This window comes from Pygocentrus nattereri, chromosome 20 (genome assembly GCF_015220715.1).
Source record: "Pygocentrus nattereri isolate fPygNat1 chromosome 20, fPygNat1.pri, whole genome shotgun sequence".
Classification (NCBI taxonomy): Eukaryota; Metazoa; Chordata; class Actinopteri; order Characiformes; family Serrasalmidae; genus Pygocentrus; species Pygocentrus nattereri.
In genome coordinates this window covers 13,648,241-13,665,734 of record NC_051230.1, presented here as the reverse complement: position 1 = coordinate 13,665,734, position 17,494 = coordinate 13,648,241, and the positions used below count along the sequence as shown (strand labels likewise).

Below are 17,494 nucleotides of genomic sequence, written 5' to 3'. Positions count from 1 at the left end.
TGGTGAATGGACTAATGGATATTACTTGGAATGAAATCTCTGGCTTCTCCTGTAAAGTTCCCATTTTGGAGATACTGAATGTTTTTTATAATTATAGTTCACATGACCTGCTCCAGAAAATGAGACATGAAATTATATCAGTTAGCTGTATGAGTTGTTCCTCTGAGAAGGGGTCTTAAACAAGGCCGGGTGAATATAAAAGGCTAAAGCTTCACTACCAAAAAGACAGCATATTTTTAAAAGAGGTTATTGAGTTCTTCTGTATGTGTAAAGTTGGTGAGATGTTTGAAGAGTTCTCCTGAGGCGACGTCAACAGACTCTGGCCTCACCAGAGTGTGTGTCAGCCAATCAGAGCACTCTGCATCACATCTCACCAGAGTAGTGGCAGCTGATTGGCTCAGCCTCAGTGAGGCTCCAGATAGACCTGCAAAAAGGATGTAGAGTGCTTTACACACACACACACACACACAGGTTAATCTGGGTTAGTGGTTTCACTCCTCTCCAACACTAATCTCCAATATGGGACCAGCATTATCTCGTGCACATGGAGCTGTATTGATAAAGAGCTTTGTTGACTTTGTGATCACCAGTTTTGTGGATGACTGGTGCAAGGCAACTTCTGAGAGGTAAATCAATCTCGTTTTAATGCTCTCTGAACAACCAGCTCAGGAAGATAATGAGGTGTGGTAAATTTAACTAAAGGTTTTGAAGTCGTTTGACAACATATATACATAGATTAACAAACAATTAAAGTACTACATCACCATTGTCCAAAAACAATTTTGGACAAACAAAAACATTTTTTATTAAGAGCATATGCCCTTTCTTTTCATGATGAATGAACTAATTGAAATGCTCCAAAATTGCTTGGAAAGATCTCTTTACATCAACTGACATTGTAAGTAATTAATGTTTTTGTCTTTTCTTGTAATTCTACTATTTTGAAGATACTTTAATTTTTTGGACAAAGATTAAACCTAGTCATAGGCAACAGCATAGCTTTAAAACAATTAAATGCCAGAAAAGTAATCTGCTGATGTCTAATTTCTAATATTTAAATCTATACTGTATAAGTTATTGTGTATAAAATAACTTCATTAACGCTCTTGCTTATACTCATTATTGTTTAATAATTGTTAACAAAAAATAACTTGGCAAATGATTCCCAACTTTTGAACAGTGATATGCATTTTATTGTTATAAATAATGATTTATTTATGACATTTATTGTTTCTGAAATCAAGATCTTTGGTAAGCAATGCAAATTACACAACATATCTGGAAACACCGTTTTTTTTTTTTAAATCCAGATCTTGATTTAATCACTCCAGGGTACTATATACAGAAGTAAAAAATACAAGTCAAAACAGCAGAATATCTGTTTGCTGCATATTTACAAATGACATTCTCCAAAAAACATTTTGAAATATCAAAGTTACATTTTACCAGGAACAATGACCAGGAATAAAGTACCATTAAAAGTATGGATTTGTTATATATAATGCAAACAAATCTTTAATAGAAAGGCAATAAATGTAATCTGATTGTAAATCAATGCTATTAGTGCAAATATCAGTCTATGTGAATGAACAGAATTAAGCAGTTTAATAATAATAATAATAATAATAATAATAAAAATAATAATAATTAAAAACAAAAAACTAAACTCAAGCCAATTCAAACTTTAGACACATGCTGTGATGATCACTACTACTGTAAGTTTCAACTGCTTCTATAAAATAAGGACATGGCTAAATTTGACAAATTGCAACTACAGGCCCCAACAAATCACACTAAATCTGACATTTCTTCTACAAACACTACTACATATCTGACAAAAAATGTTTATGCTTAAAGCGAAACAAAAGTATATCCAGGTGGAATGTGCAAAATTTGGCGAAATGTTCTACAAAAAAAAAAATAATAATAATAAAAATTATTTTTAAAAGTTCTTCGAGGCTGAGTTTTACCTTCTCAGACTTGTGTGTGATTAAACTTTCTCTAACACTTTACCCTGCCAGTATCTGGCAACCCAATTTATGTAAGCACCATCCTGTTTGCACTTTCTTCATCCTCCAAATTCCACATACAAACTTTTTCATTTAACTTGTATCAGATATAAATACTATAACACTATGAACACAAAATTATTAGACATAGTATACAAAGGATTTTGCTAGGTTAAAGCTTTCTACACCACACTGATGTTACAAAAGACAAGGCCAGGAAGAAAGCTCAGCTATGACTGAGAAGGCTTTTCATTAAAGGCATTCAAGTTTATAATGTTTATTTTTCATGAGGACAATTAGTTTAACAATGTGCAAGTAAAACCAATACAAAATATTTACAAAACTTAAGTAAACACTTTAATGGGGAAAAAAAAAAATCTGTATTCACCCAAAACACAAATAAGGATTCTAACTGTACAGTCAATCACTGTTCAATAATAGCCTGTGTTCTTTTGTTCGAGGGCCCATAGAACTCCCTCTAAAAGGTATAATATTTACAGGCTCCAAACTGTAAGTGGGCTTATTACCCTCCTGATATCTTCTCTACATGACATCTCAGATATGCCTGAGCAGAACACTGCATGTGATAAGAGTGCTGATGAACAGGCATCCAGTAATGTAGTTGTCAGACCTCTTGGGCAGGTTACCTCTGCATTGTGATTTAGGCTCTTTAGGTATGGATAAGGCCTCATATGCATGTGTTTAACAGAGACTGGCAGACACCACAGTGGAGACAACCTAAAGGAACATGTAAACCTTGTTAATTTAATATGCAATCCAATTGCACGCTGTTGCTTTATAGGTAGCCTTACCTTATGCGCTACCAATTCATTTTTATTTTATTTGTAACTGCTACTTTTATTTCTTTATATTCTTACAGTTCATTGATCATTCTTTTTATTCTCTTAAAGGGCAGATATTTTCTTCTATTTTCTATTGTTAGAGGTTTTATGCACCATAAACAGTCATAATTCATTTTTACATGACCGTTTTCCATACTTTCTTTATACCTTAAAATTAAACAGGCAATTTTTGATACTGTACCATAACTAAATGACCTCTGTTCTCACAGTTGCCCTGTACTGCACTTCATTCACAAAACTTAAAACTTCATTGTGAATGGGTGAAGCTAAACTGCTAGGGTGCTTAATTCCATGTTAAAAACATAGGCTAAGCCCAAAATGGCAAAACATTAAGCTTTTAATTGTCTTAACAACAAATGATCAGTTAACAATTATATTTTGGGCTTGGGCTTTTTTATAAGAAAAAAGAAATTAATTGCCAAATGTCAAAACTAAAAGGGCAAATCAAAAACACTTGGACAAGCTGCCACTAAAATAGCAGTTAACATTAGCTGGATAGTTAACTAGCTAAGCAGCTAGTGTTGATAAGATAACAGATTATTAACCATAACGTAAATCGATGGGTTTAAAGGATAGTTTGACATCACATGGTACAACATCAGCGTTTTGACTGGCTGTTTCCTCAAGTTGGCTTCATAAAGCTGCAAAATATTTCAAGTCAGCTGCGGAAGCCTTTATGCAAACCAAGTGAAATTTAGTTTATTTAGTTATGAGAAAGTTTCACCATGCAACCATGTCATGCCAACCTACACCGGATAATCACCTGAAATGACAACAAAGAAAGGTGCATTAAAACTAACTGAACTAATCAATTACCTGTTTTAAAAAAGGATTGCATCATCACTGGTCTTCTCTTGAACATATGACGTGAAACGCTTCAAGAACTTAGGATACTCTCGCCTGGCCACTGCCCTCAAGACTGATGCTGGGGCCCATCCACCTGGATTCACTGGGAATTGAGTAATATGTGCGTTTATACAGTAACACAGGACAACATTAATAATTTCACATTAAAGAACTATATATATAGGAACTTCAACACTGACCATTGGCTACATATGTTATTTTACAGAGGATATTGTCTCTGCTGATTTCCTTATTGCCCTCTGGTGGGCTGACTAGTGTCTGACAGATCATGGCCACATTGATTTTTGCACGGATACATCTGCTTGTGGGCTGAAAAAAACGTGGAAAATGAATATACAGCAAAATCATTTCAGAATTCAACTGCTTGGAAAGAGTTAATGGGATACATACTAGAAACACAGAAGCACCAAAAATGGTCACTTACTGGGTAACTGTCATGGTCTACAGAAAAGTTGCAGACTAGCCATGTATTTGGCTCATTCTCATTGGTGGAGAGGATTTTGCGGATGACTGACAGATAAAGGATGTCCCTTTGTGATGCTGGCCATACCCTCTACAACAGAACAGAACAGGAGAGCAAGACTCCTTTAGAATAAATTCTAAGTAAAATGTATATACATATTGTACATCAGATGCACTTTCTTATGAAATTCTGGTTGACATTAACTGAACTTTACCTTAAGAGTCTGGTAAATAATTACTGCCGTGTCTGATAATGTCTCTACCACATTAAAGTGCTCAACAGTTGCTGAGGAAACAAAGAAAACAAAACGTAAATTAAATTTAAACTGTGTGCCCAATAATGTTCACTGTTAGCATGTTGGCTGCACACAGACTAAATGTGGAATACTCACTTTCCCAGTCATTACGAAAGGCTGTATCCCAAAAGTAATGACAGACCTCGTGACCTGTGACCCCCCTAACAGCATGAGTGGCTTTGAGAGGGTCCAGGACAACACCATTCTCCTCCACCTCTCTCCTGTACACCTGAAAAACACACACATATATATATATATATATATATATATATATATATATATATATATAAAACAAATATTACAAATATTAAAAATCACACATGCGAACATATAACCATTCAAACATTTCTTCAAGTCCTAGTGCTCATGGTAATTACAGTCAATTATGTAGTTTTCTATTCTCTACACTACATGGTGTGTGCAATATCAAACATATTCCTACTGCTCAATTGATCTCCTCAAGTGTAGTCAAGCAAACTATGATGCAGGCTAATTTTCAGTGTTTATGGTAGTTATAGTACATTAGGTTAAACTCTATCAGTAACTAGTTCAAAGTGTTCCTGTACAGGCTATAATGTTATACGTAAAAAGCCCAATGTCTCTAACCCAAAGACATTTTTTTTAGCTGAGGCACCTCCAGCTGTGCTCTTTAGGCCATACCCCTTTTTAGAACTAACTGATAAAGCTAGCACTCAAATATTAAGAAATACTGAGATTTACCTTTAGGAAATGAGCTATTTCTCTTCCCATTTTGAAACATGTAACAGTAAACATATGCAAAGTTTTGCTGGTGTAGGTTCACTTGTGGGCTTTGTCACTTTTAATGATGCACAAACATATTACTAAAGTGCTAACAGCACCCCCTTGTGATGAATCAGAATTACTGTGGTATCACCAAGGACTAAGCTTAAACTTAAATCAAGAACGCCTGTGCCATCTGGTGGCACTGTAAAGAATTAATCACATTAAACACTAAGCACACAGAGTAGTCATGTATGTTTACATTTGCACAGTTACAATAATGTCACAAATACATAACAACGTCAATAATGACACAATGGGGCGTATATCCCATGGTCTGTGAGATCAAATACAAACCAAACACAAGGACTCTTAAAATACAGCTGCAGGCTAAGCGTGATTTATTTCAAGCAAGTCAAGCTTGAGCTTATCAAACATCCTCTAAATTCATTAAAAAAGTACAGTATCCTGTACCCTTCATACTGACTGTACATCTGCACTGACCCACCTTCATTTCTCCCTCTTCGGTGATAAGCTGCCAGTTAGCATCTCCACCCACGTCCTGTAAGGAATAGGTCATGTGGCTGTGCACCATCTCCTCCACCTGGGCAAAATCAAACAGGCATGCAAGTCGGTCTCCCACACCCACACTGCTCTCAACACAAAGCAGGCTTAGATTATCACACTCAGACGCAAAGACATAAATGCTGAGTGGAAAATAAAAAAGCTTGAAGGAAGACTCTTCAAGGAGGAAGTAGCTTTTCATGTAATATGTGTCTATCATTCACATTAGCAAACAAATCCTCTACAGAGAACACACTTAAAGATAGCATTTTTCTGCTAATTTCCATGCAATTGTATTTGTATTGTAGTTTAATATCCTGGAAAAAATAAAACATTAAATATAAAATGCCATAAGTATTGCCCAGGTCACATATTTTAGAAAATAAACAGTAACTGTGCAGCACAATGTGCAGAAGTGTGTATTCTAGAGAGGATGTGCTATTTCAATAAACGATCAACAAAACATGTCATTTTACAAAAAGCACTCAAACTTTTGCATACAACTACACTGCAGATATTATTAGTATTTGACCAACTGCATGTTTCATTGCAAAGAAAACAAAAGGAGTCCTGCTGAACTGGATTTAAAGCAGCACTGTATGAGAACTGTTTAATAAAATCATTACACTTAGAGTTTTTGATGATTTTTAAATATGGAACTGCTAGTGGATTGTGTATTGTCAAAATGTCTTTAAAGATTCAGATTCAGATTCAGATTCCTTTATTGATTCCAGGGGGAAATTGCAGAATGTCGTGATGTGTTTATCATATTGTTGACATCCCTACAAAAAACAAGCTAGCACAAGTCCAGGACTCTCTATTAGCCAATGTTGCAACATAATTAACAATATTTGCATTTAATACGGCCAAACTGGCATTTTAAATTCTGAGACAATAAAATTTGCTGTCTATTAAAGCCATGGATCTGTGTCAAATGTCAGGGGCAAAGGGCTACTTCACACAACGAGTTACACATAACTATGCTATTACAGGTGGAGCAGCAGCAATCAAAGCCAGTGTATTCATCTGGCTCACATTATAAGTGCAATGCAGATCAGCCAAAATAAAAGTAATAAATGGCCTGTTTGCTTGTTTAGAACCAAAATCGATCAAATCTGATCTTGGCCTATTTCAGTCGTGCATCCCTATTACTAAGCAAAATAAAACTCATTGAAATCACTGTCTGTAATAATCGTCTGCATGTCAGAAATGCAGCAGAATGAGAATAACTCGGAAAAATGCTCAAGCACTGCTTAAACAACTATGACAGCTTCTTCAGATGAAAGCACTATTGTTTGCTGCGCTCATGTTTTCTATTCCTCAAGTCTCTTGGACTCATCAGCTTTGCTCTGGCCTGCATTTTAAGAGATGTCAGAGCACTCAGAGGAACAACAATTCCCCTGTGTATCGCCATCAAAGCCACATAAGAAAAGAACTTGTCCAAGGGCTCCTCTTGAGATTTCTGACTCATCATTTACAACTTTATGCTTAACTTTTTTTCTTCATGTGAATATTCCAGAATACCAACTAAAGGCGGAAGGCTTCTGAGGAGGAGAAACAGCACTCCATGATAACACTCTGTGAATCAATACAGACCTCTCTCAAGTATAACCTCAAGAGATGTTACTATAAAAAGGAACGGAAAGCACTGGTTAAGGGTAACAGAAACACAGTTTATCTCATGCTAGAACAGAGACAAGGCACTATACCTGAGCACTGAACCTGTGCACATCATCGGAGGCACTGACTAGGTCAAGAGAGGACAGGGAGGAAGCATGGCTATTAGGCTGAATCACAGAAAGGGCAGAGAGAGAGAGACAGAAAGACAGACAGACAGACAGAGAGAGAGACAGAGAGAGTCAGTGAGCAAGACGAAATAAAAGTAAAGAGATAAAAACCACCACCAGCCACCAGCATGTATGTGGGGGTTTCACTGCACGGATGGGCTAAATGTAGAGGTCTAATTTCACAGTGTGCAAACACAGTGACAAATGGTTGTTAATTCTGAAATTCAATTCAAGACTAAAGACAGAACTGCCACCAAAAATCTAGAAAAAGAAAAACATAATAACTCTACAAACATTCTACAAAGATGACAGTACTGCCAGATTATGTTTAATATGCCTATCATATGTTACTGTTAGAACAATCGGAATGTGAACTGCAGTTTGGTCATTTTAGGCATCTAAACACATTCTTAAACAATTTACCTCAGCAGTGAGTTTATCACAATATACATAGTCATATTCATGATTCAAATAAACATAAAAACAATAAAAAGTAACAAGAATTTCTTTGGTCCATATTTTTTCTTGACACCTTCACAGCCACCACAGAGACTTGTTAATATCATCAATTACATTATGAGCACAATTTACTGAAGCACTGATTGGTCAAACCAGGAGCTGCTTTTTAATGGCATATAATACTGGGCTTCCTCGAGGAGAGGCTTGAAAATGGCAATGTTGTTTGTTTAATGTTTGCTCATATCACCTTACGAGGGCAGATGAGTAATGTTCGTATAATATAAGCATATTAAGCATATAAGCCACTGCTAGAAAGCAATCTGCCCATGTTAACAATTTGTAATAGTTGTATAAAATGAATAAAAAGTACAATTAAATTGTTATATTATTAATATGGCTATTAGACATCAGCTACAAATTCATGACTGTGTCTGGCCTATGTGTGTGTGTGTGTGTGTGTGTGTGCGCGTGGTCTTGGTCTGGTACCTTAGCGAAGTATCTCTGAGCACTGATGGAGCAGCAGGCATCTGGGCTGAGTGTAATTGGTCGAGGGGCCCTGCACTTCTCCGACTGTGATAATAAGCAAAGACAGAGACTCTGTTGGAAAGTGAGCAACTAAAGAACATACGTCTGAGACAAATTAATTACTGCCTTACTGTACCGGCTATAAAATGCTAAAACACAGGCAGCAAAAAAGATAAAAGTTAGGAATGTTTTTAAATATATATTTCTCTGAGTTCTTTGACAAAACGAACAACTGATGGGCAATATCATTTTCTTTTCAAAGGAATACAGAGGCTAATATTGCAAATTTTAGGGATGCACTGATATAGAAATTTTGGAGCAGTGTCAAAATTCAATATTTTTTGTGTACCTGCCATTGAAGATACTTTAACATTGATAACATCAAGAAACTAGAGTGTATCCTCTTGGATTATCATTACATACAAATGTAAAATTTATTTCTCATGTACATCTCAGGTTATACCAGCAATAAAATGCATAAAAATGCAGATATTTTAGCCAGTGCTGCCTAAACATTATAAAATAAATACATAAAATATCAGTAGAAATATCAGACAAATCTAAACAGTTGGCCATTGCTAATGTTTTTAAGGAAGCATTTGCTGTTACTGATATGATTCCAGAATGACAGTGGACCCCTAGCTAATATATTAGCTTTACAAGATTATAACCTTGTGCATGTAAAAAAAATGGAATACTTCGTATTGCTATTAAACAAACTGACTGTTTAGTGGAGTAAAATAACTCCATACAATCTGCTTTTAAGTGTATTCACGCCATCTCATGTCTCATGTCTGTGTGCATATGAGAAGCGGAGAGAGAAGGCAGACGGAAAAGTAGCTCATATCCTACACATTTATTTGTGACAATCATCTTTTCAGAGCTGACAACACTAAGTTCGGTGAGTTACACATGTCAAATAAATTTAGGCAGCTTGAGGGCAGGTATACTGAAACTCATCTCTGCATTCTTTCTATTTAACTGGGTATTTAAATAAAAAGTGGTTTGGAATTAAAAACAGCTTTCCATTATCTTGCAATTTTGTAATGTAAATTTTTACTGAGTGTACAGCAATGAACCACAAAAATGTTTAAAAAACAAGCAGCTGGTAGTGCATCTCAAATGTGAAGTGTGTCCCTGTTTATATATACAATTTTTTCATTCTAAAAAAAACAAAAAAAACAAAAAACATGAAAGTAACAAGCTGCCCTTCACATACAGCGGGTGAAATAAGTATTGAGCATGTCACCAATTTTCTAAGTAAATATATTTCTAAAGGTGCTACTGACATGAAATTCTCACCAGATGTCAGTAACAACCCATCCAATCGACACATGTAAAGAAATCAAACCACAGATGTCCATAAATTATGTTTAATAATGAGAAATGACACAGGGAAAAAGCATTGAACACATGAAGAAAGAGAGGTGCAAAAAGCCATGGAAAGTCATGACACATATGATATAGTCTGGTCAGATGAGACCAAAATTAAACTCTTTGGACGCCATAATACACATCATGTTTGGAGGTAAAAAGGCACTGCATATCACCCCAAAAACACCATACCAGCAGTGAACTTTGGGTGGGAACCTCATGGTGTGGGTCTTTACAGCATACGGCACTCGCATGCTTCATATAATTAGGAAGGAAGGATGAATGGGCAAATGTACCGAGACATTCTTGATAAAAATCTGCTGCCATCTACCAGGATGATGAAGATGAAACGAGGGTGGACATTTCAGCAAGACAATGATCCCAAACACACAGCCAAGGAAACTGTCAGTTTGTTTAAGAGAAAGAAAATAAAGCTGCTAGAATGGCCCAGCCAGTCACCTGACCTGAATCCAACTGAAAAATCGATGGAAGGAACTAAAGCACAGAGTTCACAGAAGGAGCCCATGGAAGCTTGAGGATTTGAAGAATGTTTGTGTGGAAGAATGGGCCAAAATCACACCTGAGCAATGCATGCGACTAGTTTCTCCATATAGGAGGCGTCTTGAAGCGGACACCACCAACAGTGGCTGTTGTACGAAGTATTAAATAAATTTCAATAAGCATGTTCAATACTTTTTCCCTGTCATTTCTCATTATGACACATAATTTATGGACATCTATGGTTTGATTTCTTTGCGTGTGGATTGGATGGGTTGTTACCGACATCTGGTGAGAATTTCATGTCAATAACACCTTTAGAAATATATTTACTTCGAAAATTTGCGACGTGTTCAATACTTATTTCACCCACTGTACATGGCTGATGGTGAGCAAATCTTTTTCCAAGTCAATCTACACACTAACATTCTTGAAGATAATATTGTTTAACCAGAGAATCTGGCTTCATCTACATGCCCTTCATTTTAAAATTTCACAAACTGGGTTCAAACCCAAAAAGCCAGTCATCCTGTATAATATTAGCAGTTAAACAAAAAAAACATGATGGCAGCTTCTAGCTAGCATCCTTACAGAAGTAATCATTTTTTTCTTCAGTACTGTCAGAAACACTAAACAATAAAAAAAAATCTAATCTGTCAATGGCTCAGTAAAGCAGCTCCTGCAGCAGGTTCAGTCAGGCACAAGTATGTAGTTGTACTTGCTGTACATAATCGACATAGCTTGTGTTCAACAGCCTAAAGTTGGTTGACGTAAGCAGTCTAATGCCATCCCACAGGAGGCAATTACATTTTAGAGCTTTGACCAGTACAGAACATCCTATCCTACAAATGTGACAGGCCTACCTGCTCCTCAAACTTGTCCTGTTTGTCCAGGGCTGCTTCCACAGCATCGAAGAATTCATCTTCATTGATGAGACTATTGGGTCCCTCCTGGAAGTGAAATATTACATGAACACAGTATTTCAACTGCCTATATATATGCTGAAAAAAAATGTTGGAAATGTAAGACACTGATTACTTACTTCATAATCTGGTCCTCCATAGTGAGACTTTTTCTTTAGCTCTGTTAAGGCTGACTTATAGGCTTCTTCTGCTCTCCTTCTCCGCTCCATTTCCTTTCAAGTAAAATAGATGCACTTCTTAGTTTTGTCACTTTAGACTCAACAACAAGACGAAAATAGGCTGAAATTTGAAAATACAGATAATGAAAGTAGTAAGTATTGAAAGTATACTGAAAGTACATCTTTGGTCCCAGGATACATTGAGACAGCACTTCTCTCCTACCTCCAGTCTCATGCTTAGGATAATGAACCACTGTAAATAAACCAAGTTAAACCCCATTATAAATGAAGAGCAGTTCTACATTTTGGTAATCTCCCTCATGTTTAAGGTACAATGGACTGGCTCTCTTTCTTTTTATAGTTTCAGCATAACTGCTTGCTTTAAAAATGGGTAAGCTGAGTCTTTTGTATGGGAGTGGTTTGACCAGCTGGAAGACTGCAACCTTCACGTTTATTTGCCTTCAGAAGAAAACAAAGAAAACAAACACCAATAACACCTTGGTTAAATGACATACGAATAAGGAATGCCTCAGTATGCCATATGACCTCACTGAACAAACAGCATCATGCCTGAAAAGGCTAGCTTAACCTTGTGCAAATGTCACGTTCAATTCACTCACAGCGCACCCAAAAATGTAAATATCTCTCATTGCAAATATGGAAACAAATAATAAAAGAGCACTCAAAACCAGCCCTTCATAAAATACAGCACCACATTTTTATCTGAATACATCTTGGTGTCAGATAATATTTATCACTGATGTGAATAATCATGTGCTTCTTAAGCACTGCTATTCTCAGCTAAGATGAATATCTTACAAACTTAATACAGCTCTGTTTTCGTCCCTTATATTATGTCAATCATGCACAGTAGTGTTAACCAGAAAGAAAAGGAAAAATCCTAGTTTTTCCTTTTTGTTGTACATTTTTTATCGATTTCAAAATAATATGTCAAGGCATGAATAACATGATTAAAGTGCACAAAATATAATGAAATAAGCAAAAACAAAACACAAACACTGCTATTTTATGCCCAGTATATATATCACATTTATGACAAAAATACTGCTAAAACAGAAAAGCTCTATCATGGTACACCTGTAATGATGACTTCTCACCCAGCACTACATAAAACCTGTTCTTGGGCCCAATGCTCGCCAAAATAAAGGCATTACCAGCCCAAAGCAAGCAGAGCAGGTATCACCTACAGCGTAGAAGTTGCTCCGTGTGCACAGAGGAATCCAGTTCTGTGTGCCTGACTGGAGAGATTCAGCCAGCCAGAGAGGCCAGGCATTCAACATGAAGAAACGGCATGAACTGCTCAACATCTTAACTCCACAGACAAGCAAGCATCCACAAAAACTGGTGAACTACAGCCAGATGTTGGAACTCTGCAGGTTATAAGCTGCAGGTCTATTTCCTCTGATTCAATGAACAGATACAGACACACCCCTTTACTTTGCTCATGCTTGGAAAGGAATGGAATTCAAGTACTTCCTGCCTTCTTATGCTTCTGGGCTGGTCTGTACAAGGCAAAACCGGTGGAGCGAGTCTAAAATGTTGCGGTTAGATGCTAGAGAAATGTAACACTGGTCTGAGAAGAAGTACTTGAGGATAAATTAGCACCAGGAACACAGCTCATCCTTGTGGCTACTAGCAATGAACTTATCTATGTGTATTGCAATGTCTTCTTATTTCTGTTAACTTATGTATGTTCACATATACATATACTGCTCAAAAAAATAAAGGGAACACAAACAACACAATATAACTCCAAGTAAATCAAATTTCTGTGAAATCAAACTGTCCAATTAGGAAGCAACACTGATTGACAATCAATTTCACATGCTGTTGTGCAAATGGAATAGACAACAGGTGGAAATTATTGGCAATTAGCAAGACACACTCAATAAAGGAGTGGTTCTGCAGGTGGGGACCACAGACCACTTCTCAGTACCTTTGCTTTCTGGCTGATGTTTTGGTCACTTTTGAATGTTGGTGGTGCTTTCACACTCGTGGTAGCATGAGACGGACTCTACACCCCACACAAGTGGCTCAGGTAGTGCAGCTCATCCAGGATGGTACATCAATGCGAGCTGTGGCAAGAAGGTTTGCTGTGTCTGTCAGCGTAGTGTCCAGAGGCTGGAGGTGCTACCAGGAGACAGGCCAGTACACCAGGAGACGTGGAGGAGGCCGTAGGAGGGCAACAACCCAGCAGCAGGACTGCTACCTCCGCCTTTGTGCAAGGAGGAACAGGAGCAGCACTGCCAGAGCCCTGCAAAATGACCCTGTGATCTTCACAGATGAAAGCAGGTTCACACTGAGCACATGTGACAGACGTGACAGAGTCTGGAGACGCCGTGGAGAGCGATCTGCTGCCTGCAACATCCTTCAGCATGACCGGTTTGGCAGTAGGTCAGTAATGGTGTGGGGTGGCAATTCTTTGGAGGGCCGCACAGCCCTCCATGTGCTCACCAGAGGTAGCCTGCCTGCCATTAGGTATCGAGATGAGATCCTCAGACCCCTTGTGAGACCATATGCTGGTGCGGTTGGCCCTGGGTTCCTCCTAATGCAGGACAATGCTAGACCTCATGTGGCTGGAGTGCGTCAGCAGTTCCTGCAAGATGAAGGCATTGAAGCTATGGACAGGCCGCCCGTTCCCCAGTCCTTAATCCGATTAAGCACATCTGGGACATCATGTCTCGCTCCATCCACCAACGCCATGTTGCACCACAGACTGTCCAGGACTTGGCGGATGCTTTAGTCCAGGTCTGGGAGGAGATCCCTCAGGAGACCATCCACCACCTCATCAGGAGCATGACCAGGCATTGTAGGGAGGTCATACAGGCACGTGGAGGCCACACACAATACTGATCCTCATTTTGACTTGTTTTAAGGACATCACATCAAAGTTCGATCAGCCTGTAGTGTGTTTTTCCACTTTAATTTTGTGTGTGACTCCAAATCCAGGCCTCTATTGGTTAATAAATTTGATTTCCATTGATGATTTTTGTGTGATTTTGTTGTCAGCACATTCAACTTGGTACAGAACAAAGTATTCAATGAGAATATTTCATTCGTTCAGATCTAGGATGTGTTATTTGAGTGTTCCCTTTATTTTTTTGAGCAGTGTGTGTATATATATATATATATATATATATATATATATATATATATATATATACACACATATATATGTGTGTGTGTGTGTGTGTGTGTGTGTTAGAGTGCAGCAAATGTTCGGGACTATTTAGTGTGTCCATCCTTTGCCTTGATCACAGCTTTAATTCTTTTCTTAAGACCTGCTGCCAGTTTTTAAAAGAAATCTGTAGGGATATTTTTCTAGACCTCCAAGGTTTAGTCTCAGAGGTTAATTAAATCTTTTAATATTTTTTAAATATTTTATATTTCCAGTTTTAGAAATATCTGCTTTGTTTTTTACTTTCCCCTTTCTTATGCAAGGAAAATATCTTATATCTCATCTCCTAAGTAATTTCTCCTAAAATATGAATAATTTGTATTTTTTGGCTGTTTTGATTGGAAATTAAATAAATGAAGGGAGCTACCTGACTTTGCATAGCAGTGTCTGTTAGTATTTCAAAGAGTTTAAATATTTATCTTTTCTTAAAGAAAGTTTCTCTTCTTGTAACATAACATTTTCTTAAAGGACCTTGGGTAATTCAATGTGTTTAAATTCACCCACCTAAGCTCTCCAAGGGGTTCAGAAAGTGATAATGATCTACTGAATGTCTCATTAGGGGTGAGAAGGCTGTCAGAGAATGTGGTTTAAGCTATACAGACCAAAAACGACATAATTTCCTGAAAAGCTAATATGAATTCACAGCTGACAGTCTCATCTTCATTCATTAGACTCCATTAAATTATAACAACCAATTACATAAGGGCTTATGTAAATGCAGCATTGAGTGCATAGGTACCAGTCCAAAGTACCTTTACCAAATACTTTCAGATATCAGTTACTGTTTACCACTGGACTGGGACAAATCAACATTATTCACTCGACTGCAATCATCATCTAGTGATTCCACATAAAAAAAAAAAAAAATTAAAAAAAGAAAAGTTTCCTTCCAAAACCTGTCAGTCCGCAATACTGCTTCAGGATAATAAAGACCTTTCATGTCTTGTGTACAGCAAATCTGTCTGTTTCAGGAAAAGGTGCTGAATGGTCACAAAGAACATATTTAAAGGACATACTTTATCTAGACGCTTTTGCCAGCTTTCCTCCCGTTTGACCATGATCTCAATACAGTGGGACAGCGTGGACAAGATCCCTGCAGTAGTGGCTTTAAAAGTAATGGCTTCACCTTTGAAATCAATGCCAGTGGGTCCTCTGGTCATTGGGAATACTAAGGGACAGACAAAAAAAGGAACACATTTAGATGTTAGAGGTGTCAACAAGTGGGTGGGAAACTGATTTTTTTCATATTAACCATTTAAACTCCAGTTAAATGGGGAGATTCTTCTTTGAGTATAGGCCAACTATCAGACAGCTCACACAGCCCGCATGGATGACAACGTACTGTCTGGTTTAGGAGCTGACGCCTTGATAGGCAGAGGTGGATAATTCAGTCCAGAAAGCAGCCCTCCACTGTTAAAAAGAAAACAAATATGCATATAATACATAACCATACTCACGCTTCTCTTTGCTACTGTTGTTATTGAGTAGGTAGTCTCCATCTGGTCGTGTGCTGGGAAAATCGTCCTCATCATCCTCAACTAGTGCATGACAAAACATCAAAACTTAGAATAACAGAGAATCTGAGTTAAATCAGCTGAGTGAGCAGATATATAACCCTAGTGCAGACACATGAACATAAACAAAGTTGTAGAGACCCACAGAAACCTACCAAATAAAATGATTAAGCTAATTAGAGCATGGGCTGTTCAGAGAATAATCAGTTGATGATTGTCAGTAACTGGTTTCACCCACAGCTCTTAATTTCCAATCTGCTTTTACTTTTTATGTTGCCCCCTATTGGAACATTTTGAAAGTCCAATGTACACGACTGGTTAGTCTAGGATTACTTTATAAAACATCATAACACATTTTAAAATCTCACCTTTGTCCCTGTGATACTCGTCTCTGTAGTCTCCACTTGCACAATTGTCAAAGTACCGCTGCAGAGTGTCCACTTGTCTGCACAGAATGTCCCGGAATGTCTCCATCTCTGCCAGCTTCTCTCGCAGACTGTGGCCTTTCTGTGAAGTCACCAGTAATATCCAATTTTCAGTAAATTCTAACAATATCAAATTAAAATTGCTACAGTTAACCATATAACCATAGTAACCATAATACTATTTTATTACATTTACAAATATGGAAACAAACTCAAATATGAGATTATTGCCTTGAGACATCTTGTTAATCGTCTCAAAAACATTAATACTTGTTCCCCCCCATAAAAATGGACATGCCGAAATCTACTGTAGCTAACCATGCTGTAAGTTGAAGTAAATATTATACACTCACTGGACACTTTATTAGGGTCACCATTTAATTCTAGGAAGAAATCCTATACATATTCTCTTTCTGTAGCAAGTAGTGTAGCTAGAGTAAAGTAATACTGTCTTTGTGCAGAGTTCCTTTACCCTGAAGGATGATGTGGAGGTGGTTGAGAGGCCACTGGCTGCAGAGGTGAGGGACAGCATAGAGCCATGGTGTCTCAGACTGCTCTCAGAACCGTAGCCTGACTCAGCCTACAAAGACACACAATCAGGTTTTAGATGCTTCAGGGTCATTTCAATTCTCTCTCCAAATAAAAAGTCTATAGAACCATAAACTCAAGGAAGTATAGGCATACCAGTTAAATACATTTAGATGGATTTAACAGTGCACACAATATATCTGAGAAACCTAAGAATTTCTAAGGTAAATTTACAGGGTCCGGCTCAAGATGAGCGTACAGCTGAGATGTCATAGCTAGCAAAAGACTAGCATTGCTCCTTA

General features: G+C 37.4%; 1 protein-coding gene across 5 annotated transcripts in view; it reads right to left on the bottom strand.

The window, feature by feature from the left end:
* Window positions 1–1,247: 1,247 nt before the first annotated feature.
* Window positions 1,248–17,494, bottom strand: part of cert1a (ceramide transporter 1a) — a 28,964-nt gene continuing 12,717 nt past the window's right edge. For 4 of the 5 annotated variants that reach the window (XM_017691117.2, XM_037531834.1, XM_017691121.2 and 1 more), the window contains 15 exons: window positions 17,137–17,244; window positions 16,608–16,746; window positions 16,183–16,263; window positions 15,742–15,893; window positions 11,488–11,580; window positions 11,309–11,395; window positions 8,535–8,618; window positions 7,512–7,589; window positions 5,747–5,842; window positions 4,594–4,726; window positions 4,417–4,487; window positions 4,164–4,292; window positions 3,919–4,048; window positions 3,689–3,821; window positions 1,248–2,747 (listed from right to left, as the gene is read on the bottom strand). In XM_017691117.2, coding sequence (XP_017546606.1) covers window positions 3,694–3,821; window positions 3,919–4,048; window positions 4,164–4,292; window positions 4,417–4,487; window positions 4,594–4,726; window positions 5,747–5,842; window positions 7,512–7,589; window positions 8,535–8,618; window positions 11,309–11,395; window positions 11,488–11,580; window positions 15,742–15,893; window positions 16,183–16,263; window positions 16,608–16,746; window positions 17,137–17,244 — 1,509 coding nt within the window. In that variant the 3' untranslated portion in view covers window positions 1,248–2,747; window positions 3,689–3,693. The remainder of the gene's footprint in view (window positions 2,748–3,688; window positions 3,822–3,918; window positions 4,049–4,163; window positions 4,293–4,416; window positions 4,488–4,593; window positions 4,727–5,746; window positions 5,843–7,511; window positions 7,590–8,534; window positions 8,619–11,308; window positions 11,396–11,487; window positions 11,581–15,741; window positions 15,894–16,182; window positions 16,264–16,607; window positions 16,747–17,136; window positions 17,245–17,494) is intronic. The other variant, XM_017691119.2, reaches the window with a different exon arrangement.